This window comes from Gossypium arboreum, chromosome 10 (assembly GCF_025698485.1).
Source record: "Gossypium arboreum isolate Shixiya-1 chromosome 10, ASM2569848v2, whole genome shotgun sequence".
NCBI lineage: Eukaryota > Viridiplantae > Streptophyta > Magnoliopsida > Malvales > Malvaceae > Gossypium > Gossypium arboreum.
The window spans coordinates 128,266,740-128,293,334 of NC_069079.1; the positions used below are offsets into that span (position 1 = coordinate 128,266,740).

The 26,595-nt window shown below is 28.6% G+C and overlaps 4 protein-coding genes across 7 annotated transcripts; 3 read left to right on the forward strand and 1 right to left on the reverse strand.

Annotated features, from left to right (window-relative positions):
- The first annotated feature begins 591 nt into the window (after positions 1 to 591).
- Positions 592 to 3,315, forward strand: LOC108464257 (thylakoid lumenal 15 kDa protein 1, chloroplastic). 4 transcript variants are annotated; one of them, XM_017764446.2, is made up of 8 exons: positions 592 to 799; positions 876 to 995; positions 1,903 to 1,998; positions 2,102 to 2,174; positions 2,585 to 2,646; positions 2,775 to 2,883; positions 2,978 to 3,038; positions 3,113 to 3,315. In XM_017764446.2, the coding sequence occupies exons 1-8, from the start codon at positions 677 to 679 to the stop codon at positions 3,162 to 3,164; spliced, it is 696 nt and encodes a 231-aa protein (XP_017619935.1). In that variant the 5' UTR covers positions 592 to 676; the 3' UTR covers positions 3,165 to 3,315. The 4 variants fall into 4 exon arrangements, with proteins under 4 accessions (XP_017619935.1, XP_017619936.1, XP_017619938.1 ...); XM_017764447.2 differs by having other exon boundaries at positions 2,987 to 3,038; XM_017764449.2 differs by having other exon boundaries at positions 2,802 to 2,883.
- A 661-nt stretch (positions 3,316 to 3,976) lies between these two features.
- On the reverse strand, positions 3,977 to 10,918 carry LOC108464256 (uncharacterized). The gene is made up of 4 exons (XM_017764445.2): positions 10,122 to 10,918; positions 9,537 to 9,786; positions 4,363 to 4,905; positions 3,977 to 4,285 (listed from the first exon to the last, which is right to left on the reverse strand). The coding sequence occupies exons 1-4, from the start codon at positions 10,700 to 10,702 to the stop codon at positions 4,178 to 4,180; spliced, it is 1,482 nt and encodes a 493-aa protein (XP_017619934.2). The 5' UTR covers positions 10,703 to 10,918; the 3' UTR covers positions 3,977 to 4,177.
- Positions 10,919 to 20,740: 9,822 nt separating this feature from the next.
- Positions 20,741 to 21,256, forward strand: LOC108462522 (zinc finger protein 10-like). Its single transcript, XM_017762463.1, has one exon. The coding sequence runs from the start codon at positions 20,741 to 20,743 to the stop codon at positions 21,254 to 21,256; it is 516 nt and encodes a 171-aa protein (XP_017617952.1).
- Positions 21,257 to 23,776: 2,520 nt separating this feature from the next.
- LOC108463618 (probable transcriptional regulator RABBIT EARS) lies at positions 23,777 to 24,765 on the forward strand. The gene has a single exon (XM_017763536.2). It carries the CDS (start codon positions 23,931 to 23,933, stop codon positions 24,549 to 24,551), a length of 621 nt encoding a protein of 206 aa, XP_017619025.1. The 5' UTR covers positions 23,777 to 23,930; the 3' UTR covers positions 24,552 to 24,765.
- The last annotated feature ends 1,830 nt before the right edge of the window (positions 24,766 to 26,595 follow it).

Below are 26,595 nucleotides of genomic sequence, written 5' to 3' on the forward strand. Positions count from 1 at the left end.
ATTTTGATTCAAACTCGAACTTTTCGATATTTAAGCTTAGTTAGACTTGGTTACACCCTAATGTACACGCAAACTCCAGTTTGTTGAAAAACATATGGGCCAATACATCTATCAGACCGGCTCAGCCATAGACAGTTTGTACCCCCTATATCAGGCCGGGTCAGCCCACAATCAAGCCAACCGAAACTCGAAACGGATCACGTGTAAAATCATAACAGAAAACAAATGTTAAAATATGCCTATAGTCCCTATACTTTTTAAAAATTAATAATTTTGTCTCTATTCTTATATTTTCAAGAATTTAGTCCTTCAACTTTCCAAATTTCAAAATTCTAATCCAACTGTTAATATTTCCAATTTTTTTGTTAAATTCATATTAATTACAACATCCTTTTTAATTACATGACTATCAAGTGAATAGTTTTTATTTCAAAATAACGCATCATCAAATTATTATGAATTTTGAAATATGAAAAATAGAGATTAAATTTCTAGAAATACAAATATAGGGACTAAATTTCTAATTTTTTAAAAGTACAGGGACTACAGTCATATTTTAACCAAAAAAATCATTATCCATATTCTGCCATTTAAGCATTATCCAAATCTGCCATTACCATTGTCTGAAATCAGACAATAACAGCAAACAGAAAAAAAGAAGATCATCCTCAAAGACATGGCTATGCTGTATAATTTCAACAATGTTTCTTTATATTCCAAAAAATTCTCTGTAAAAAACCCCTCAAATTCCCCTCTTTGCTTCATCAAACCCCACTCTTTAAACTATCATAAACCCAAGGTTCTCTTTTCGACCCTTCTTTCCATTTTTTTTCATTTTCTTTGATTAATTTAAGGTTGTTTGTTTTTTGGAGCAGGTTTTTGAAGACAAACTTGAAAAGGGTTCTTTTTCATTAAGTGAAACATTTTCAAAAGCTGGCTTGCTTGCTCTTGTTTCAGCTTCCATTTTATTGGTAGATCCTGCACTTGCTTTCAAGGTAACATTTTTAATGAATCTATGGTATTCGGATTCGGATGTGAGTATCAAATTCGAGTTTTTCTAGTTTTTTCATATAATTAGCGGTAAAAGTATAATAAAGACCGGTAATTAAATTACATTTTGTTTTTTTTAATCAAAAAATGGGTAATTATATCTTCGATAAATAGCAAACTGATTTTCTGTTAAAAAATTCATCGATTTTTATTATTAAAAATTGGTCCATGTACATAAACATGAGGTGTGTGGCATGTCATCTGTCGTTGTCCGATTATTTTGCCTGTCGTGCTAGTTTTTAACGGTATAAATAAAAAAAATTAATAAAAAAGTATTAACTTGCTCTTTAATCTAACATATCGGAACTAATTTATCCGTCAAATTGTAATTCGACTCCTAGTACAAGGGCCTATTATATCCCAGACCGATATTAAGGGTGTAATCAAGTCGAGCTAAACCCGTATACTGTCAAGCTTGAGCTCAAGCTCGAGCTCGAGCTTGACTCAAAATTCAGAATTTGATATTGGGCTTGAGATATAATCGAGCTAGTCGGGCTCAATTAAGCTTGTTTACCAATTTGAACTCGAGCTTGATTTAATAATTAAACTTAGGGTTAACCATATATATTAAGAGCAATAACGTAATTTAATAATATAAAAATATGAAAAGCTCGATAAGGCTCGTGAGCCGTTCGAGCCAAGTATGACTAAGCTTAAATTCGACTCGATCGATAGCTTGAGCTCGGCTTAATAATTACAGAATCAAGTGCTTGCGAGCTACAATATCTCATTTTCAACCCTAACCGATATACCTCGAACATGAGTATTACATACGGATATTTAAATAAAATATAGAATTGAAGTGTAATGATTCGAATCGGTTTTCGATGTGACAATGTGCATTGTTAAAAGGGAGGAGGGCCTTATGGATCTGAAGTAACAAGGGGACAAGACTTAACCGGCAAAGATTTTAGTGGCAAGACATTGATCAAACAAGATTTCAAGACGGTAATGTTCTTTTCTTTCTTTTTCAGTTAATTGATATATGTCTGTGTTGTTTACTTCGTTTTGCATTAGTTAATTTCAATCTTCTTTTTGTTTTCCATTTCAGTCCATATTACGACAAGCCAATTTCAAAGGCGCAAAGTTGCTTGGTGCTAGCTTCTTTGATGCCGATTTAACAGGTTTTCTCGAACAATTTTCGTTTAAGAACTGAGCAACAATTTCATTTTTGATAGGAACTTGCCATGGTAATTGATGAATTCCCCGTTTCTACGGTGTATAGAACATAGAATTTGATGTGACTAGTTTGAAGTATCGACGATTAAGCTCGTTTTTAAGGCCTTGGAACGGTTCAGGGTAATCAAACACATATCTGTGATGTTTATAGGCTGCTGAGGCCATAAAAGGTTGAAAGCACAGTTTGTCTTGAGCGACCTCCATTTACCTCATTGCAGACCTATGCATTGCCGATATGGCCTTGGATTGTATCGATTTTCATTGAAAATAGCAACTTGAAACTCGAATTACCTCATGTTTTAAGTGGTTCTCATTTAACTTAATATTGATCTCATAACATTTTACAATAATGCAGGGGCCGACCTTTCCGAAGCTGATCTTAGAGGTGTGGATTTTTCTCTGGCAAACGTAACAAAGGTAAAGTTCCATCACATTTTAGATGCATTTTCTTTCGTATGGAAAAGATGTTTGAAAATTTGGGGTTGAGCCGCATTTGTTATCGGACTGATAAGTTATTCTTATTACCGGGTGATCTGTCCTTGCAGATATTCACTTCGTTTTCTTCCCTGCAGGCAAATTTAAGCAATGCTATCTTGGAAGGCGCACTTGCAACAGGGAACACATCCTTCAAAGGATCAAATATAACCGGTGCTGGTATGTCGATCTGATCTCAACTAATTAACAACTCTTGCAAATCTTATTACCGCACGATTGGCCAATTTATCCGGATACGTTTTCATATGATCAGATTTCACAGATGTACCATTGCGAGATGATCAACGAGAATATCTTTGCAAAGTTGCAGACGGGTAAGAAACTATAATACCTCTTTTAACACATGTTTGATGTCTCTATCATTATTGAAACGGCATTGTGGCATTAGGGTGAATCCAATTACCGGAAACGCTACGCGGGACACATTGCTTTGCAACTAGGTGAAAATCCAAGAATTGACACTGCGGCTCTTATTATTCAGAGGTTTGTAACTATTTTGCTGTAAACGATTGTCATATTCTTTTGTTGAAGATGCATACACTTTGATTTGTACGACAAAGAAAGTTAAATAAACTCTTTTTATAGCCTGTATATCGTGTTGAACTGATCAATAGCTTCTTAGGCAATATTTTCTATTTTTGGTGGATTTTAGCAAGGTTCGAGGTGAAGGGCATATACACTTGGAGTCTGATCCTCCGGTATTTCGGTAAAAACTAACAATGATTAGGTCTAAATCTCACTTGGCATCCTATGATCCGAACCCCGTATTTGTTGGACGGTTGCATAAAGACCAACTGGATTAAGTCCCGAGTTTTATAGGTCTCACATTGTTAGGTACTATCGTTTCATTGAAACCAACTAAGAAAGTTTATTTCCCGGTTTCTCAACTGATTTCCTTTTCTGGTGATTGTTTACTACATTTGTCTAACCGGTTTATACTTTTCGGTCACTAGTTCGGACCACTAGTTATCTTTTAGGGTTCCGAGTCCGGATGGTTAAGCTTTCAGAGACCGCAATAATCATTCGTGTTGACATTTTCTTGTTTCATTTCGTTTTCTTTCATTCTCTTTCATTGAAACTTGTGTTTTCACTTGAGTTCATATGAGAAAAAGGTATTGTCTTTTTTGAATACATATAGTTCTCTCGAGTCACTTTCTCATCGGTGAAAAATTCATTTCCCCACAACATACATGCATGTGCATGCACAAACACGAACCGAAAATAACAAGAGAGAAGAAAGGGAGTGTAGGGATATCTATACCAAAGAATGGTTATTAATTATACTTATATATTGCTCCGACACTTCATTTTTCTCGAAATACTCATGCCTGCATACCGGTACATGGATATGGAGATAATAACCCTCCATACTCACGTATTCGAGTCCGAGTAATATAAGATTATATTCTCTTTCTATACGAGTATCTACATAAATTGGCCCTCCTGCGTACCTCTAAACACTAGTTGTTTCCCATTGTCTGCAATTCCGAATCCGAATTTGCATAGTTCCACTCTTAATACTTCCTTTATCCATGATCTCACAGCATTGTCTATGCGGTGCCTGCATATAAAAAAAAACGACGTTACATTCGTTATTTTGCAGTTTCGACTATAGTTTCTGTTACGATCGAAACTCACCTTTTGCCAATAATCAGGAGCCATCTTCATCGAAGTAACCACGATGTTTTTGACAGCCATTACCGGGGCATAATCTGTTGTATTATTACAGGCTTTTCCCAGTATTGATAGCTTGTACCTGGTCCGGGTTCCACTCGAGCCAACCTCCTCGACTCGGTCCAGGAAATACAAAACCGGCTGTTCACACGGATTATCTGGCACAGGTCGGGTTTTAAACGTGAACGGTCCATTGCTCCAACTCCTCCATGTCCTGAAAGTCTGCAATGGCATATGCTGATCAACTGCGCTCACCAACCATGGATATATTTGAATGGTGTATCCCCATGCAATGGTGATCGACCATTTCCGTTTGCTGTCGTAACAGATATATTGCTGGAGGATCCGGCTCGGGTCAAGCCGGTACGGTTCGATAAGGGCTTTCAACGAGTCAGTCCGTGTCTTGTTAGGGAACATGGGTGTTAAGGCTTCAACGTGGTGGAATGAGAGCAATGGTGCCATGGGATGTGCTGCAAGTAGTCCATACGGATCCCCTCTAATATCAAACTGAAATTTAATTATAATTAAAATACATAAATATTATTATCAAGAATTTCTAAAAAAAAAATTATATATTACAGAAATAACTAAAATACATCGAAATTTTAATTAAAACGAAATTTAAACTATTTGATATCAATTTAAGACCTAAAAAAAACTTATTACAGTTCAATTACCAGTTTCAATCAGTTTTATCGATTTGCAAGTCAACCGGTTTTATACCTTACAGAACTAATATCTAACCAGTCTGATCCGATTCAAACAACATCGGTTTTAGCCTTCCCATTTGTATCGCCTCGAAATTTCAGTTAATGCTATATATTATATTAATTTTTATAAGATTAAATCAAATAAATATTATAGTATTAGAAAAAAACTAGTTAAAATACAAAAAATAGTTATAAAATTAAAAAGATAAGCATTTTAGTAATTAATAGTAATACCTTCCTGCTACGTCGGGGATTTATTAAATTTTATTTAATTAATAGTAAACTTTTAAAATTAATTTTAAGTTAAATTTTATTAAATGATAGATATTTATTTGAATTTTTAATGAAAATTAAATTTGTTATATCAATTTAAATTAATTCAGAGATAAATTTTAAATCGACTTGCAGACCATAATTTTAAATTAAAACAAAAATTAATTATTTAAATGATTTTATTTTTAACTATTTTCCTAATTTATGAAATTTAACCTTAAATTTATTCATGACTTAACTTATGAATCAACTAAGTTAAATGTGTTATTTAAAAATAAATAGTAAAATGATTTTCTCTAAATTGGATCAACACAAAAATTTATTTAATCTAAATAATTTGATATCTTAGACAAATAATGAAAATAGGAGAAATTATTTTATGAACCCTTCTCACCATATTATTTATAGTATCTTTCTAATTATTTAATAATATTTCAATAATTTTTTCATGTTATTGATACATAATTTTAATAATTTTTATCCTAAACCTCAAATCAAAATCCTGAACCTTGATCTTAAATTCCAAACCCTAAACCTAAATTTTGAACTTAAAATTTAAATTTAGGGTTAAAATTATTAAAATTATATGTTAATAACATGAAAAAATTTAATAAAATTTTATTAAATAATTGAAAAAAGACAATGTATTATAACAGGAAGAGATGGCATAAAATCGACTTATGACAAAAATAATTATAAACAAAATAAAAACTATAAAATAAATTATTAATATGTAAAAGTGTACAAATAAAAAACTCACAAACTGAAAAATAATAAACAATGATGAGACAGTTGTTAGCAGCTGAGCTAGGCACATTTACAGTCCTTGGTTACAGTGCCAATGTATTCTCATTTTTAGGGGTAAATTATTTCTTAGGGTCTTAACTTGACAAATGTTCTCATATAAGGCTCAAAGTTTAGGACTTTTAAGGACTAACTTTAATAATAAAAGAAAAGTTGAAGTCTCAATGTGAGAATATTACCTAATTTAGGGCCTAATTTGGAGAGAAAAAAAATTTAGACATCAATACAAAAAAAAATTACCAAATTTAAATCCGAAAATATGATTTAACCCTTATAGATATTGAAACTTATCAATTGGACTGGTTGTGTTTGTTTAATGTCACACGATCTAGATCGAATCAGTTCAGTTCTATTCTAGACAAATCATTTCAAATTTGATTTGTTCCGAATTTGAAATCATTTAATTTAAGACTAAAGTGTTTCAAAATTGAATCGATACTTCTAATTCCGATTTAAATTCGAATTAATTGAGTTAAATTCTCGAATTTGAGTCAAGATGGAGTGAAAAAACTGAGAGGTTTGAATTATTTTTTTTACTTAAGAGAGATGAAAAGACAAGAGAGACAATAGCTTTGAAGACAGAGCACAACAAATAGGAACCCAACACCAAACAACAAAAATGTATGGGCAAAAACCATTAAATTACAGACAAAAAATCTTTAAAATATTTCAGATCCCTTTACTCCACAGGGGACCAGACCAAATCAAATGCAGACCAGACAGGTGTAGAATAAAGTAATAATGTTTATGTTATATAGTACATTCTTACTTTTTTTAACTACCATTTTTTTGTTCAAAATAATCAATAAAAATTTAAAAAGCATGCTTAGTCATCATGTAATAAAAAAGAACAAAAGTAAATCAAACAATGTTGAAAGAAATTTAACACTAATTAGACGTATTTATTAAAGAAGAGAACATAAAACTAAATAGTATCGCTAAACTGACTTTTAATGAAGGACTATGACTCTTTGTAGAGAATCCACTGAATATTACTAGTTAATAGTACTTAATTTATCTGATTTTTACATTTAAAAAATATTCTTATTCTTTTAACTTTTGTTAAAAGAAAAGCATTTAATAAAGTGTGAATAAAAGGAAACTTAATAAAGCCATAATATAAGGATAATTTTTAGTATTATTTAATATAATTAAAAACTTTAAATACATATAGTAAATTCAAATCCTATGCAAATAATTGGGAATGAAAATATATAACTTAAAATTGCGATAAAATAATATGTGTAAATTATAAATTTAGTCTTTATATTTTTGTTATTTTCAAAATCTAGTTTTATGAACGTACTTACTATTTTCACATTTTACTTACAAAAATAATTCAGTTAATTGATTTAAGAGCTGTAATTTTACGTCAAAACTAAAATTTAAAAATTTAAAATAATATAGGGACTAAAATAATCTAAATCTACAATTTTACACATTATAGAAGACTAATAGTAGAATTTAATAACCGAACATCTAAATCAAGATTAAAACTAATCAAATTAAATTACATACACAAATATATAGAGACTAATAGTTACAGTTTAACCCTAAATCCTTCATGGGAACAAAAGATAGGGGAGTCCATGGTGGAGCCATGTTGTACTTTCAAAAATTTTAAAATTTTCTCTCACTGTTTAATTCAAGACTCATCATTATTTATAGAAAAAGTTTGTCGGTATATCAAATATTTTAAAATTTTATTAATATTTATATATTTTATATATTATAAATGTAAATAGAATAAGGTAAGTTCCAAAATTTAGGAGTTTTATTATTTATTTTTAAATTTACTGTGAATTTCCTTAAACAGTGAAGAAATCTTATCTGACTGATATTGTTTTCATTGTAACGTCAACACGTTACCAAGACAACTTTCCTTTAGTTCCCATCTTTACAACTGTTCATGAAAAAAAAACATAAAACACAAAACATAAAAAATTGTAGGGTCTCTGTTTGTTTATATATACAGACAACCAACTTTTCAATAGTTTAATATCATGTCAGAAAACATATTCTAAATTTCAGAATTTTTATTCGAATTTTATTTTTTAAGATAAAAATTCTAAAATTTAATATAAAAATATTAATATAATATAAAATTATTAACCAAAAAAATAAATAATGTAGTATCATTGTTTCATACATTTCTTTTCCTATATGTATCATATTCCCTATTATTGCTATCTGAAGCAACAGCCACAGTTCTAAATAGTCCTCCAATAACATGTTGCTTAAAAATTAAGCAATTTAAAAAAAAATTGATGAGATTCTACCATTTTCGATATTTATTAAATCTCAATTAAATTTAAAATTAATTTAAGCCTGATTTTTGAAACTATTTTGATTTAAAAATTTCAATACAATCATTACAATCGTAAATATTTTTTGTTAAAATTTATCAATTTGGTATATTAATTAAGCTACTAGATATGACATCATATTATTTACTTAAAAATAAACATATTAAATTAATAAATTCTAACAGAAATTATCTTAATGGACTAAAACTTTTAAATTGAAAATTATAAAATTTTATAAAAATACAGAGTTTAAGCCTCCTAGAAACATTCAACTTTCTTTCTCATAATAAAGACAGATAGATAATCCCACTTTACCTAATCATAATTTTTCTAGATCCTACTTTTTCGGATCTAAGATTTAAGTTTAATATGTAATTAAATACGTTTGATTAAATAAAATATTAATTAAGAATATCATTAATATTTAGTTTATTACAACTAAGAGGTGAGTTTGCTTTATTATATAATTAAATCAATAAATTATTTCGATATTATCAAAATTAAATAATTATTAATATTTTAGATTTAATAGATATTTGACATTTTTTATAAAAATATTATGGATATTTTATATTAAGAGTTAAGATTATATTTTTTCTCTCGATTTAAAAAAAGAGGTAAACTAATTATTATATGTTAAATTAAAAATAAATTAATTTTTTTACTAAAATACTAACGTAATTAACGAAATAACCAACTAGTAACACATTACGTGTTACTTGTACCACTAGAAAAGTTCCCTAATTTAGATTAAGGTTTCTAATACTAACTTTAACAAAGGAATCTAATTTTATAACCTAAAAAATCTAATCTAACCAAAAGTTGGCAATAATCAATCATTAATCAGTGAACCAAATTCACCAACCAAAATCAAAGGCAAAAACTAAAAAAGGGAGACTCTACGTGGCACACAATGAATCGAACGTCAAAATCTACCACTAGAAAAAAGTACAGGGTAAGTCACCGGTTCTCCTCATCACACCGTAAAACTCGCCACGTGTAAATACAAGTTTTAAAATAATTAATCAAATAAAACCGGACGTACCTGATGAAAACCTGGTTCTTTAGTGAGTGGGACCCCGATCTCGTAGATACAAGCCCAAATCCGTTGATCAGAACCGTAGAAATAAAAGTACCTGTTCAAACAACCGTCCAATGCTTTGACTAATTTCTCCGCCAATGCATAACTCACCGCTATACCGCCTCCGCCAAACGCCATGTCGTATGCATGCATTACGTTTTGTTCTACGCTCTCTGATATTCCACCAATATACCACATTTCACGATGATCATACCTTTTAAAAATAAAAAATATCATTATTTTTAATGAAAATATTTATTTTATTTTTTGCCTTTTAAACTAAAAAAAACCCAAAATTTTACTTCTCAAATAAAATATAAAAAACATTTTTTTGTAGCAATTATAATTTGCATAATGGAGAATTTGAAAATACATTAAAAAGGTGAAAAATAAAAAATGATAATAGATAATATATTTATAAAAACATATAATTATAAATATAAATATTTTATTTTAAAAAAGTTTATTTGAAATGCAAAATTTCGGGAATATACGAAAATAATAATAATAATAATAATAATAATAATAATAATGATGATAATATTATACCTCGCTAAAACGGAAACTAAGTTATGAGTGAAAAACACTGTATCGTCGTCACCCAACACAAACCATCTCACATTGGGCAACTTCAAATTAAAACTATCCAAAATGATTCGGGCGACCCGAACCGCATATCTGGAGCTCGAATATTTAAACCGGGTCCATTCCGGATTCGATACCCGATAAGGCAACGAGATTCCCGATTCCGTACCATAACTGTTAACCGCCGTCGCTTCGGGCTCTTCATCCAGCCAAAAGAACCCGCGAGTGAGGTTCACGTCCCACCATAGTGAACTCAAGGCGCGTCGCTCTTGCCACGTCTTGGCTGACCCGCCGACGCAGAAGAGGAGGTGGGAGATGTTGGTCGGTGAATTATCGGGCGGTCGGGGGAAAGCTTTCCTGTTAGGGGAAGTGAACCGAGAGAACGGGTGAGGCCGGTTCGAGAAAGATACGCAAAGGACGAGAGTAATGGAGGTGAAAAGGCAGAGGAGGAGAGCGGTTCGGGTGATGAGTACGGATATGTCTCGCGGTTTCTCCGGCGAGATGAAGAACGCCGTCATTTTGAGAAGGTCTTGCCTTGAACTCATTTTCTGAAGGGAACCAAAAAAAAAGCTGCTAAGAATGAAAATTAGAGATTTGATGTTTGGTTTTGGTCGAATTTTCGATGTTTTAAGGAAAGAAAAAGTAGAAATATGGTTCGAATGTTAAAATAAAAACACCATTGTTTTGATTTTTGAAAAGCTTTTTGCTTTTTCAGTGTTTTGTAACTTTGTTACACATTTTCAGGGTTTGGATTTTCGAACGAGTATAACTAATAAATACTTAAATTTACTAAATATTAGATAATAAAAAAAACACATATTTTAAATAAAATATTAATAAATAATATAAATTAATCGAGTTCATCATTTATAAATTTTGTTCAAATTTTTAATAATTAATATCTTCATTTAATAATCTATTAAGTCTTAACTCAATTGGTATGAACATTATTCAAATACGCTTAAAACACATTATCTTCCTATTTATAGGTTGGGAATGGGTTATACATAATTTTAAATATTGTGTCGAAATAACAAATCTTATTAAAATTTATAATGAGTTTTTAAAAAATAAAAATATTATTTTCACTCTTTAAGATATTTGGTTTTAATTTTATAAAAATTTAAAATTGAATGAAATTTTGAATTATTTGCCTCTTTAAATTTATAAAAAAATTATTTTAACTTTTTATTTATTTTAGTTTTTAAATTTGCATCAATTGTCAAAACACCTCAAAAAAAAAAGAGGTAACGTATCTTAATTTTATTCTACATGTGTCACCTTAACAATTAATTAAATTATTAAAATTAAAAATTAAAAAATAATTTTAAAAATCGCATAATGATTTTTTTACTCCAACTTTATAAGAAAAGTCATTTTATCCCTCATTTATTTTTTCATTTTTTTTAGCTTTTGAATTTGATCTTTTATTAAATCACTCTAGAATAGATGGAAAAGTTACAGTTTGTTAACTTTGCTAATGTGGCTTACACGTGGACTACCACATGAATGGCATGTCAATATTTAATTACTTTTTTGAAATTATAAAATATCTTTTAAAAAAATCATTTATTTTTAACACTTTTTAAATAATTTTAATGATTTTTAATTTTTAAAAGACAATATTTATTTTTTAAAATTTTTAAAAATTTAAAAGGTAATTAAATGTCGATGTGTCATCCACACGACAATCCATGTGTATGTCACATTAGCAAAGTTAAAAAACGTTAAGTTTTCTATATATTTTTGGATGATTTGACAAAAAACACAAGTTTAATGTTAAAAATGATGAAATTCTAAATGAATGGATAAAATTATTTTTTTTAAAGTTAGAGAGCTAAATAAGTCATTATACCTTTAAAATTTAATCACGTAATTAAAATCCAATTGATAATACTGTTAATAGATTTCAATTAAATTTGAATATGTGACATTTTAGTATTCAAATTTAATAGCAATAGATTAAATTTTAAAATTTTGAAAAGAATAGGGACTAAAGGCATAAATAGACCAGAACTTTCTCACTTTTAAGGGTCATATATAAAGAAAGTTAAAAATTAAATTTTTCTAGAATAATAATTTTAGGACCTAAAAATTAATTATTCAAATCTATCATACTAAAGTATAATTTTTTTTATTTTGCTTTAAAAGTTTTCAAATATATATGGTTTCAAATTTATATATTTCAATATAGAATTAGTTATATTGTAATAATATTTTAATTTGACATGTTTAATTTTTAACTTAACTCGAACATTTCACTCATTTCAACTTAATTGAATTTTATTTCACTCGACTCGATTTGAAAAAAATTTCAAATCGAGTTAGGATGATAAAATAGGACTCATCAACTCGGTTGACTCAAAATTTTTTCACTCGATTCGACTCGATTCATTACGTAGAACCATATATTAATTAAATGTTAGTTACAAATTAAACTTCATGTACCAAAATTAAATTACATTCAAAAGGTTATTAATTGGATTGAAAGATTTTCAGTTTAATTATGCTCTCCATCCTGTTAATTTTTTTGGAAATTTAATCACGAAATTTAGTCTTTTTATTTGTTTGATTTGAGAATTAAAATCCGATTGATGATACTGTTAATAGTTCAATTAAATTTGAATATGTGACATTTTAATATTTAAAATTCTGTCCAATTGATAAAACATATTCAAATTTAACAGCAGTCGATTAAATTTTAAAATTTTGAAAAGAATAGGGACTGGAGGCACAAATAAACCAGAATTTTCTCACTTTAAGGGTGCTATGTTCAAAGGCATAACTTAGATGACTAAATTGCTCAATCAAGGCCCAAATTGACAGCAATTTCAACCCAGTCCATCAATGTTCACAAAATATTGGTGGTTACAACTTAGGATCAATTATGGCCCATTTTTATCAAAAAATAGCCCCCTTAAAATTATACATTCTCATTTTTCTTAATTTAATCAACTTATTTAATTATACTTGACAATTTCTCTTCTTTTTTTTATCCTACATCATCTATATTTCTTTTTGATATTATGCATATTCGTTTTATGGTCTATGTTCGGAGTTCGTAACTGCCCCTCTTAAGGACAAAATTAGGAGATCTAATAGGGGGGCCTCGCCCCCCTAAGATGGAAAATTTTCCATTTAGGCCTTTTAAATTTTTTAAAATTTTAAATTAGTAAATGAAAGATTGCACTTTTCCCTCCCAAAAAATATAAAAATTTGATTTAATCTTTTAAAAGTTATAAAGATATAAGCTATTAAAACGGTGAAACTCCATTTTTACTATCGTAAAAATTATAATTTAATTTTAGCCCCCTAAATTCTTTTTTCTAATTTTACCCCTGACCCCTCCCAATAATGTTGTATCCAAAGTTTGAACTATGCATATCCATATTTTACTAAAAGAATAATTAGGGAATAATTAATTGAAAATTTTTCAACTCCTATTTTTAGTTAATATGTATTTTAGACACTTTCAATTTAATAAATTTAATTGAAAAATTTTCCTTATACTAATTTGAATTTTAAATTTTCACTCCTAATCCAACGGTAGTAATTAAATCCATTTGGTTCAACACTATCATTAGTCTTTTATTATATGTAAAATTATAAGGTCTATTCTGCAGTGCTTAAAAAAAGCATTTTTGGCTTTTGGAAGAAAAGCTGTGCGAAACAAGCTGCTTTTGGCTAAAATTTTTAGCTTTTCAGAAGCACTTCTGCAAAAGAGAAGCTAAAATTTTTAACTTTTTCTCTTGTAAAATCACTTTTAGTGCTGAATTACTTTTCACCCCTCCAATAACATAATATTTTTTTTTTCTTGGTGCTTAATTACAAATGTGTTAAAATCATTAATTAAAATAAAAAATATTTTTAAAATACTAATTACAAATATTTAATGGTTATATTTAAATATTTAAAATATAGTTTATATATTCTAATTATATTTTATAAATAATTAATATTTATTATTCAAAAATATTTAAAATTTATATTTCATATGTTAAAATATTAATTATAATAATTTTTTTATATTCTTACTAAAATATAATAATATTAACTAATTTAAATATTATTTAAATATATATTTGTTAATAGACATTTTATTTCTCAAAAGCACTTTTTGACAAAGAATGCTAAAAACTCAAATTTTAAATCAAATTCTTTAAAAACACTTCTTAAAAGCATTGTTTCATTACTTTTCAAAAGCGCTTTTTAGGTCAAAAATAATTTTCGAGCCATAAATAATTTTAAATAGACATCTTTTAAAATAAAAAATGCTTTTAAATTCAAAAGCAAAATCACTTTTTGCTAACTTTTGCGTATAGGAAAATCACTTTTGGAGTCAAATGACATTTTTAACCTCTATTTATAATCTAATGTATTTTATGTATATTTGTATACAATTATTTTCCTATTAAAATTTATTTCAAATATATAACATTATATATTTAAATTTGTAACAATTATATTGTAATATTTAAAATATAGTTTATATATTCAAATTAACATTTTCAAAAATAATTTTATTAATTGTTTAATATATTTAAAATTTATATATTAGATATCAAAATACTAATAATGAGTTACAATAAATTGTTTTTATATTCTCAGTAAAATATCATAATTTTAATGAATTTTAACATTATTTAAATGGATAGTTTTACTTCATAATATCATATTTAAAATTTACATTTTAATTTTTCTAAATATATTCGATAATAATACTAAACACTTAAAGCTTAAATTAAACTTTTAAAAATATTATTTTACAACCTTTTAAAAATAATAAAAAAGTAACCCTTAATCTAAAATAGTAAGACGTAAATTAGAGGTGAGCATGGGTAGGGCGGGCCAGTTCGAATCGATTGACTAAAATTCAGGCACTGTTTATAGGCCCAAATTTAAAAATGGGCCTAAAATTATACCCAAGCTCGAATTCGAATAAAATGCTAAAATCCTAGCCCGACCATATTAATTTTATATTATTTTTATATAATTTTAAAAGATATATATAATACATCAAAATACTAAAAATATTAAAATAAATATTTCCCAACAAATTAAAAATAAATTTTAAAAATATGTATACTTAAATAACACTAAGATAGATGTAACTTAACAAGCAAATGTCTCTAAAATAATAACAAAATTAACAAATGTCTTTAAAATAATAACAAAATTAACAATAAAATAAGTTTTATACAACATCAAAACAATAACAACAAAATAGTAGCAACATAATAGTAAAATGGTAGAAAACTAGGGAGAAAACAACAAGAAAATAATATTTAAAAAATCAGATTTTTTTTGTCCTTTAGTAAATTCGGGCTAGGCCGGGCTTGGGCCAAAAATGCCTTACTCGAGGCCCGACCCTTTTTTAAATGGACTTTATTTTTAGTTCAAGTCTAATTATATTTTTACTTAAACCCTCTCACATTTTAGACGGGCCTTTGGACCTGACCTATGCTCACCCCTATACGTAAACTAAGAAAGGCTATTGTTTAAGTCTGTTGTTAGAAATATTATAAAATATCTTGTTCCGTTCCCCACGGAACTATTAAAAGAAGTCCATGAAGACTTTAGAAATTGATTAGTTGGTAAGCATGGAGTCAACAAATTAATGTTGAGAGCTATGGACCAAGTATCATTAATAGGATGGGTCCTGGATGATAGGATTGGTGTGGTGGAATCTAAAAGATGAAATGGGTAGAAAAACACTCAAATAACATTTGAGATGTAATTGAAACAAGGTTGAGGACTGTTTTAAGTTGATTGTTAGATTGATTGCAACACATCTCCTTCGGTGCAATTGAAAGAAGTTATGTTTTAGGTTGATGAAGACTTGAGAAATTAGTTGGTAGGGATGGAGTCAACAAATTAATGCCCAGCATAGTATTCATTGGGGAGGTCGGTCAAGATAGAATTTTGTTTGATTTTTCTTCTACCCCTCACGGGTACAAAAGTCTCCTTTCCCCACACTCAAATCACATTTAAGTGCCAATTATGGCCCTTTTTTTAATCAGAAAATAGCCCCTTAAAATTATACATTCTCATTTTTCTTAATTTAATCCACTTATTTAATTATACTCGACAATTTCTCTTTCTCTTTTTTTTTATCCTACATCATCCATATTTCTTTTTGATATTATGCATATTCGTTTTACGGTCTATGTTCGGAGTTCGTAGCTGCCCCTCCTAAAGGCAAAACTAAGAGATCTAGTAGGGCCTCACCCCCTTAAAATAAAAAAAATTCCATTTATGCCTTTTAAAATTTTTAAAATTTTAAATTAGTAAAGGAAAAATTACACTTTTCTCTCCCTAAAAATATAAAAATTTAATTTAATTTTTTAAATTATAAAGATATAGGCTATTAAACGGTGATCTTAAAATTATAATTTAATTTTGGCCCCTAAAAAATTTTAGTTTTGCCCTGACCCTCCCAATAATGTTGTATCGAAAGTTTGAACCTAGGTTATATATTATACATATCCATATTTCGACTAAAAGAATAATTAGGAATAATTAATTGAAAATTTTTCAACTCCTATTTTTAGTTAATAGGTGTACTTTAGACATTTTCAATTTAATAAATTTAATAAATATTTTTTCATGTTTGATATTTACATAATTTTATGGAATACAATATTTACATAAATTTAATCAACTAAAATAATCAATTAATGATTTTGGGCATATGATTCAAACATTTTGGGCCGAATTTGTTCAATTATTTCCATAATTTTCTAGCCCATTAATTTGCTTAGGCTAACGGCCCAGCCCAATAATGGTTCAATCCAGATTATGTAACTCTTTAAATGGAGCACGAAAACAGAGAAAAAAAAAAAAAACCACGAAGCCAATAGGTTCCGACTTGATCCGTTAGAGTCAGTTTTTCCTTTTTCTTTAGGAAAATCGGGTTTGGGGTAGATCGAGTAAGAATAAATTAGAAAAATAGTCGAGTTGGGTTTGAGATAAATCCATCTTGAGATATATAAAAAAATTTTCCTTTATATGTATATATATAAAGTTTTACGTCTAAACTAAAAAAATCTTATTTACTTCAAAATAAAAAAATGAAACAATTGAAAATGTAATCTTACTTGCTTTAGAATAAAAGATAAAACAATTAAATTAAATTAAATTTGGGTCAAGTCGAAATAAGGTCAAGTTTTTTTTTAAATTTTGGGTCTGGGTTTGGGGTAGATTATTTCTTAAGAATCAGGGTTGAGTTGAAATCAGGGCTAATTGGTCAAGCTTCAGGGCAGAGAAAAATCTGCCCCACCTTATTGCTAAGAGCACCCCGTAAAAGAAGGTTCTTTTTCTAAATATAAAAAGAAATCATTATAGATATTAGAATTTGAAATTCAAAATCGTCGAATAATTAAGGTTTATTTTTGCAGAGTCAAGCTATAAATTGAAGGAGTGAGAATTACATTAACAAAGTTCAAACCCTAGTCATTAGGTAGCTTATAAAGCCGAACAAATTATCTAATCCTTGGACAGGTCTATATGAGTTACTCAAACAATCTCTTAAACTTAAGCTCCTTCATTCAAAATAAGGGATAATTTAAAAGCATCTCAAATTATAGGGATTTATTAGAGTACAACAAAAATATAGGGGCTTACTTTAAAAACTAAACTAGTTTAGGGGCTCATTTAATAGTTTAACCAAAATATTTATGTTTCCTTTGCAAAATTTCTTTCTTTCAACAAGTTGAACAATGAAGACATTTTAGGTATAATCTATAAGTACAAGACAAATGGATTATAGTTTTATTTTATTTTTTAATTTAAGAAAAAGGGTAAAGTCTTCAAATAGTGAAGGATTCATATTCTTAAGTTATTTTCACTTTCATTTCTCTTAATCTTTTAAGCTTTTGGGATTCTACAATCTTTGACTAAGCTACCATAAATTAATTAAGAAAGAATAAAAATGTAAATATTGGAATTATTTGGGCATTGGCTTTGCATGAAAAGGAATCATTTCTTGGCAAGTTGTCTAGATGTTATATATTATATATATATACATGTATGTATGTATGTATATATCATATGAATAAAGATAAGGATCTTCATCAAGAGTTACCTTATAGGCCATCCCTAGACCTTTCTTCTTTAACGCTAATACAAGAAACCCTAATTCCAATTTATTATACTTATGTAACATGCAAATAATTGAATCTATGCTTTGAATCAGGGGTGAAGTCGAAAATATCTTTGGGAGTTAAAGATGAATTATATATTTTTAGAGAGGGATCTCAGAAGTTCGGAGTTCAAATTTTAACATTTAAACTCTTTTTTTTTAGTTTTAGGTTGTGCCCTACGAATAATAGTGATGATAATTGAATGCAAGTCTTCTCTGGTATTGAACTGCACTACTACTGCTTTGTTTTTATTGTTGTGCTAATACTTGAGCCGAAGTTTATCACGATATCGTGTACCACAACAAGTTGTCATAACATAATCAGACTTGCATTCACTTTTTAAATACAAAATTAAGTAAATGAAATATTGTTAGTTGTATAATATTATATAGCGAAAAGGGATAAATCACTCTTTAGGCTTGACTTTCATAACTATTTTTACATTAGGGATTAAACTTTTTAGTGTTTAAATTAGTCTTTGAATTTGACAATTGTTCTTACATTAGGGTTTAAATTTTTTTTGTCTAAGTTAATTCCTAATATTTTCTTGAAAATCTTAAAATTTAAACCCCAATATAAAAATAATTGCTAAGTTCAGGTCCCAAATAAAAATTTAACCCTATTAAAAATGAACCACTACATTTCTACACCTTACTAAAAAATCATTAAAAATAAATACAAATAATGAAATTTATATGCACCCTATTAAAGAGTTACTTTCATGTTGTGTAAACCAAGCAAACAGTACTTTAAATGAAACAGTTATTGCATCCATCATGTAATTAATGACCCTTTGTTTCTTTCACACATGTGGATCAATGTCTGAGAGTTGCTAAAAAATGGAGTCCCATTTAAGAAACTTGCCAAAAATTAATACTGAATAACAATGACTGCACATCAAAACTCAGATAAAAAATAATTGAATAGCTTCACTGGATGTGCCAAAGCCAAAGCAGAAGATAATTCAATTAAAAAACAGTCCCCCCTTCCCCATAAAAGCTAGCAATTAGACTTTTTCATCTTGGCCTTTTTTCTCAACTTCTTAGATTCTCAATGCAGTTTTCTAAGTTTTTTTTTTGGCAGAAAGAGAAGGATTAAACTATAACTTAAACTATCTGGGGTCAAGTCACTCCAAAATAATTATCATATAGTAATAAAATGATTTCGTTAAACGGTTGCATGAAGAAATATTTACTCACCGGTCTTGAGAACGTCATTAATGCTAACCCATCAATTACCTTGTTACTCTCTCTGAAGGTATGAGTAACTTTAACTATCCATGAAAGTTAAAATATATTCTTAATAGGACGTGTTGTAGCTGATTAATACTAAGCATCTACATTTTTTTTGAATCGTTTGAATAGCTTCAATGCTATCCAACTCAAGAAGTATTCAATGTCAACGGGTTGATACCTTTTGATTAAATTATGATTTTTATCCATGCACTATATTCATTTTAAAAATTTAGCCCATTTACTTTAATTTGATATGATTTAGTTCTCCAATTAATAATGATAAATTTTAGTACAAATCACTAACTCCGTAAATATATATATATATATATTTTATGTTTCGGCTTGAACTAAATAAATAACTCAACAACTAATTGAATTTGACTCAAACTAACTATAACTAGTTTAAATCTGCGATGTTTAAACTAACTAATTAACTATAACTAGAATAATTATAAATGAAAACCCAAACATTTACATTTGGTGGACTCGAATATCATATTCAAAATTTCTAAAGCTTTAACCTTATCATTAAATCAAGACTGCACCGGTCGTAAGTTATTTTAATTAGTTGACTAATGTAAAATTTGATAAGATTTAATCCTCCAATTAATAATGATACATCTTAGTACAAATCACTAACACCGTAATTTTTCTTGAAGTTCTAGGCTTGAACTAAATAAACAACTCAATAACTAATTGAATTTGACTCAAGCTGACTATAACCAGTAAAAATCTGTGGGGTTCAAACTAACTAATTAACTATAACTAGAATAATTATAGACGAAAACCCATACATTTACATTGAGTGGACTCAAATATCGGACCTGAAAGTTTCTAAAACCTTAACCTTACCATTAAATTAAGAGTGTATCGATTTGCAAAAAAATCCAAATAATGAAATTTAACTAGAATTTTATTAATGACATAGTGAAAAAAAAACTTATTTTAAAACTTATTTTAACCATAATTTCATCTTTTAAATGATATATGAAATTTGAACGAAGGCGTAATGTTAAAAATAGCAAGAAAACTAAATTATGCCAAATTAAGACGCAGGACTAAATATCAAAATTGTGTATAGTACAAGGACAAAAATCAAAATTTGACCAAACCCTTTACTTCTATATACCTCACTTCCCCATTGAAATTGCTTCTATACGTCATTTATTCGCTTGAAATCAATCAAAATTCCAAAAGCTAGCAGCCCATGGAACAAGTTGATGAACAGTATTGTATATGGATGATGAAGAGGAGACCATCATCATCACAGCTTTTGAAGTCCCATTTTGAAGTATCAACGGAGTATTTAAATGATTCATGGGAAGAACAAGCATTTGCAGAAGATGCAGCCAGGTGTTTGAGGGGTTGCATTTGGCCACCAAGGTCCTATTCTTGCAGTTTTTGCAATAGAGAATTCAAGTCAGCTCAAGCCCTAGGTGGTCACATGAATGTTCATAGAAAAGATAGAGCTAAGCTCAAACAATTAGATCACTCCATTGATGATCATAAAGGACAGTCATTTGGGTCAGATTATACACCAAGAAAAAGGGTTCTCAATGATGATGATGATGGTGAGACCAGTTTGTCTGTTGGGTTGAGTTCTGTCTTGTTCAATAACAAACGACCAAAGGTTGCTGTTTCAACATGGCAGGTTCTTGAACTTAAGCCAGTGACCTCCATGGAAGAAGACTTGGACCTTGAGCTTAGGCTTGGTGTTCTATAGTAATGGATGGATCATTAATTGGATCAAAGTGTTAATTTTAGTTCAAATTTGATTTTTTTTATGTCAAGTTCTTTTGATATATTATCATTGGAAAATGAAAGAAAAAATATTATTTTTCCAATCATTTAGTAGTTTAGCTATGTATAATATTTATATTTCCTTTTAAAATTTCCTTTCTCCCAACAAGTTGAACAATCAAAGAAATTTTAAGTAGACCTAGACAACTAGTTTATATATATATATATACAAATAAGTAAACATGTTCTTGGGTCGGACCCTAATAAAATTCTAAGCTCGTTTGATAGGTTTTGACCCGGCTCGAAAGATGGACTTAAATTTTTGTCCAAGTCCAGTTTTGAACTTGGATTCAGGGTTTAAGATAAAAAAAAATCAAAATTATATGTAAATGACATATAAAAAATTATTGAAATGTCATTAAAAAATTAAAAATAGACTATGGATGATGTGGTGGGAAGAGTTAAAAATAATTTCTCTGATTATTACAAAGCTTGATTGGACTCAAAATCAAAATATATTTAAACAAGGCTTACACATAATAAAACTCAAACTTAAAATTTCAAAATTCCTATAATCTTAACATTAGAAACCCTAAACCACATTGGCAACTTAGAATAATCTTAATTAAGGTGTTAATTACACTTCTAGAACCCTTTAATATTTAATATCTCACTAGACTTGGAAAAAAATTATTAAGAAACAAAACTAGTTAATTAATTTAATTTTTATAATTATGATTTTGAGTGAGTTGAAAACTGGCCATCCTGAGTCAACAACAAAGGCCCCATTCAAATTAATATTAACATAAAAACACAAATTTATTTTATTCTTAGTTATCCTTCCATCAAATAGGTTAATAAGGTGTGGCTTGTCACTTCTCAATTGTCTCATATTCAACATAAATTAACTATATTTATAAGTTTAAGTTTGATTTTCAACACTTATCTTCTTCTTTTTTTAATATTTGATTTTTTATTTTTATTTTTATGTTCGGTGTTTATAGTTATTTCTCTTAATATTGTCGTTTCCAAAGTTCAAATTTAAGTCTTCCTCTTAAAAATACAATGTGTCTTATTATTACACACAACTACTTGTTGATTGAGTTTTTTATTTAAATTAGAACCTATTTTTATATTAAAAATATTAAGTGGAAAAATCCCAAGAGGTATATATTTGATATATAAAACAAAATATTGTTTTAAGTCATTTTATAATCAAATTTTGTATTTTAATATATTGTTTGAAGAACACGACCAAACTTTTTCTATATGGACATTTATCACACAATCATTTGACTGAAAAACCTTTTCTATATGCTTTTATTAAAAAAAGGTAAAATAGGCTCTAAGTCCCTATACTCTTCATAAATTTAAAATTTAGTTTTTATTTTTATTTTAAAAATTTAGTCCCTCTATTTTTTTAAATTTAAAAATATAAGTCAAATTGTTATCATCATTAAATTTTTATGTTAAATTCATGTTCCTTATATCTTACCATTATTTTTGTTATATGGTTATCAAGTGAGTTTTTTTTTAAATTTTAAAATATCGCACCAATAAATTTAATAGAGTTAATAATTAAATCTAATCTTATAATTTAAAAAGTATAGGGACTAAATTTTAAATATACTGAAGAAGATAGAGACTTAGAGAATGTTTTAACCTTTAAATGTATATAAATATTTAAAAAAACAATAGAAATTTCAAAATGGGTAAATATTGAAGATTGTTCTATAAATTATGACTATATTAAAAATAGAAAGAAAAAGAAAAGAGTTGCTTTCAGATTGTGTAAACCAAGCAAGGAGAACTTAATGAAACAGTTATTACATCCATCATGTATTAATGATCCTTTGTTTCTTTCTTACATGTGGATCAATATGTAGGAGTTTCTAAAAGATGGGGACCATTTGAAGAAATTACCAAAAATAATACTGAGTAACAATGACTATGTATAAAAAAATCAGCTAAAAAACAATAGAATAGCTTCACTAGATGTGCCAAAGCAAAGTAGAAGAGAATTAAATTTTACAAAAAAGTTAATTTCACCAAAATTGCTCCCTAAATTTTAAAGCATTCTAATTTAGTTCTTAAGGTATCGGTATCACATCAATCAAATCTTTCCGTCAACTTAATTATCGCTCTAGATGTTAAATGTCAATTTGAATCTAGCATGAAACACATTTAAAACACATTACTTAAATTGTAAAAACGTGTGCTCCTACCGTATGAATTAACATCCAATGTCAACAAAATTTAGAAGAGTTAATTATTTTTTAATATATTACGCTTTCACAATTTGAACTACATATTTTAAATATATTCTATGTTAGATCTAATTAGACATTTAACACTTGAATATCAATATTTTGAAAATTCAATTAGTACGTTTTGAAATTTAGGACCATTTTAGAATATGAGTCATAGCATGAGGACTTCTGGTGAAATTAGCCCTTAAAACCCACCACAAAAGCTAGCAATAAGACTTTTTCAGCTTAACCATTTCAACTTCCTCTTAGATTCTCAATGTAGCTTTCACGTATTAAATGTCAATAGGGTTGAAACCCTTTACTTCTATATAACCCCTCTTTGTATCTATATATATGAACAGTTCTAGGTCTTGAAATCCAATCAAATTCCCCAAAAAGAAATCCCATATGAAACAAGGTGATGAACAGTGTTGGATGTGGATGATGAAGAAGAGACCATCATCATCACAGCTTTTGAGGTCCCATTTTGAAGTATCCATGGAGTGTTTAACTGATACATGGGAAGAACAAGCATTTGCAGAAGATGCGGCCAGGTGTTTAAGGGGTTGCATTTGGCCACCAAGGTCCTATTCTTGCAGCTTTTGCAATAGAGAATTCAGGTCAGCTCAAGCTCTTGGTGGTCACATGAATGTTCATAGAAGGGATAGAGCTAGGCTTAAACAATCCCTTCATGGTCATCATCAATATCCCAACAATGAAGCAGCTGCCTCTAAGCCTAAACCCCAAGTTGATGAAGCAGCATGTACTTTAGATCATTCCATTGATTATTCTACTGCAACAAAAAGGGCTCTCAATGATGTTGAAACCAGCTTGTCTGTTGGGTTGAGTTCTGTCTTGTTCCAAAACCGACCAGCTGTGACTTGTAACAAGGAGGCAGCCAATAACAAAAGACCCAAGGTTGCTGTTTCAACACTGCAATGTTCTCCACTTGAATGGCAGGTTCTTGAACTTAAGCCTGCAAGCTCCATGGAAGACTTGGACCTTGAGCTCAGGCTTGGTGTTCTATGATGAATGGAATCTAATTAACTTTGATTTTCTTTCACTTTATGTGATATTATCATTGGAAAAGCCAAGGTCTACTATGAATTGTGCAGATAATGAAAGAAAAAACATCTGATTTATCAATTATGTTTCTTATATTCTGATATATAATAATCTTAGTTTTTGAGCTTTCTTTAGTATTCTGATATATAAAACATGGATCTTATATTCTGATGTATAACAGCTCTTACATTATATTTACATGCAATAAGAATCTGTCCTTTGGAACAAGATGACTGTAAATGCTGTTGCAGGTGGTGAAAATAAGCAGCTTTTTTACACTGTGAACAACTGTTAAACTGTAATCTCTTGGGTTAATGAAGATGTAATACTGGTTGGATCCATGGATTTGACTGTGGGAGCTTTATGGTGTGAAAGAACTGACTTGTGCTGCTACTGTGGGACATGCATATCACAACAGTAGTTCTGTTTTTTACCTGCTATTGTCATTACATATACATAAGTGTATATATATATATATATCTCATCTATGCATCAACCCCAAGAATTCTGAAGAAACTTTATGTTCTCATCCACTCACTTCTCAATGATCTGCAAAACGTCCAAAATCTTTCACCTAACACACAATGGAATCAACTTGAATAATTTATACACATCAAAACTATATACTAGGGGTAAAACTACTATATAGGTGCTGTATTACTTAAAAAATAACATTGCTAACTCATGTTAATGTGTAAAGACATGAGTGATAAAATTTCAGTATGCTCTATATTAAGCCATTTTGTGTTCCAAAGTATTTTGATTTTAAGTTTTCGAGTCCAACCATTACAAGTTTTAATCAATTTAACTTCAAGCATTTCGAATTACTCATTCGAGATATTTCGAGTTTCGATTTTTTTTTTCTGCGTTTCAACAGATTTAGAGTAATATATAACAACATGTTATTACTCTTTCCTCAACAAACCAAACCTAGAACCCTAAAAGAAGAAAAAAAAATCTGAAAAAATAATGAAAAAATTGAAACCTGCCCTAAGCTAGAAGAAGGTAGGGTGTGTTAGCTATTTAATAAGCTAAGTTAAGCTTGTGATGGCGATGGATCGTCCCAGAATACACGGGAGAGGTCTCTGACTCATTTCTTGTTGTTTCTTACTTTTTCTCAACGTTTATCTTTATAAGGAACACCCTCTTTTTGACTTAATGCTTTGCAGAGGGAAAAAAAGGATTAATTCACCGATCATCTCTAGAGTAGTACTTGGATTCTAAATTGGTATATAAACTTTAAAATATTGTATTTAAGTCCTTAAAATATCCTTCATCAGCTTGGGCCTTAAATGCTACCTAAAATCTTTAAAAATATTTGGATCAAATTGTAAACATGTATGTAGATACAAAGGTGAATCTAAAGGAGTCGGGCAGGAACCTTGGCCGCGAAAATGGAAAATTTGTAATGTAGCCTTAATAAATGATTAAATTCTAAGTTAGTATATAGTAAAATTGTATTTTAGCCTCAAAAAATGGAAAAAAAAAATCTATTACGTCCCTTCAAAAACGATGAAACCAGTAATACATGATAAATTTATATTTTGATCTCTAAAAATTATAATTCAATTTTAGCCCTTTAAAGTTTTTTTTTGAATTCATCCCTATGTATATTGCATGAAGAGTTTAAATTTAACATGTTTAAAAAAATTGTGCTCAAAAATTTTTATTGAACTATCTATTTTTTTAGTACGTCAGATCCAAATTATCAATAGCTCTATGCAGTTTGATTAACGTGTTTTAAATATTTAAATTAGTACTTAATATTCAAAATAATGGCTAGACTGACGAAAGGACTTAATTGATATAATATTGATACTTTAAGAATTCAATTGGAACGTTTTTAAAGTTTAAGTACTAATTTAAAATCTAACCAATAATTCGGGGATGTTAGGTGGAATTAAACACTTTCAAGAAAAAGGAAAAAGCTACAAGTAAAAGACAGTTGCATAGCAATGCACGCAGGGAATTTATGTCATAACCCAACAAATTCTTCACTGTTTTGATG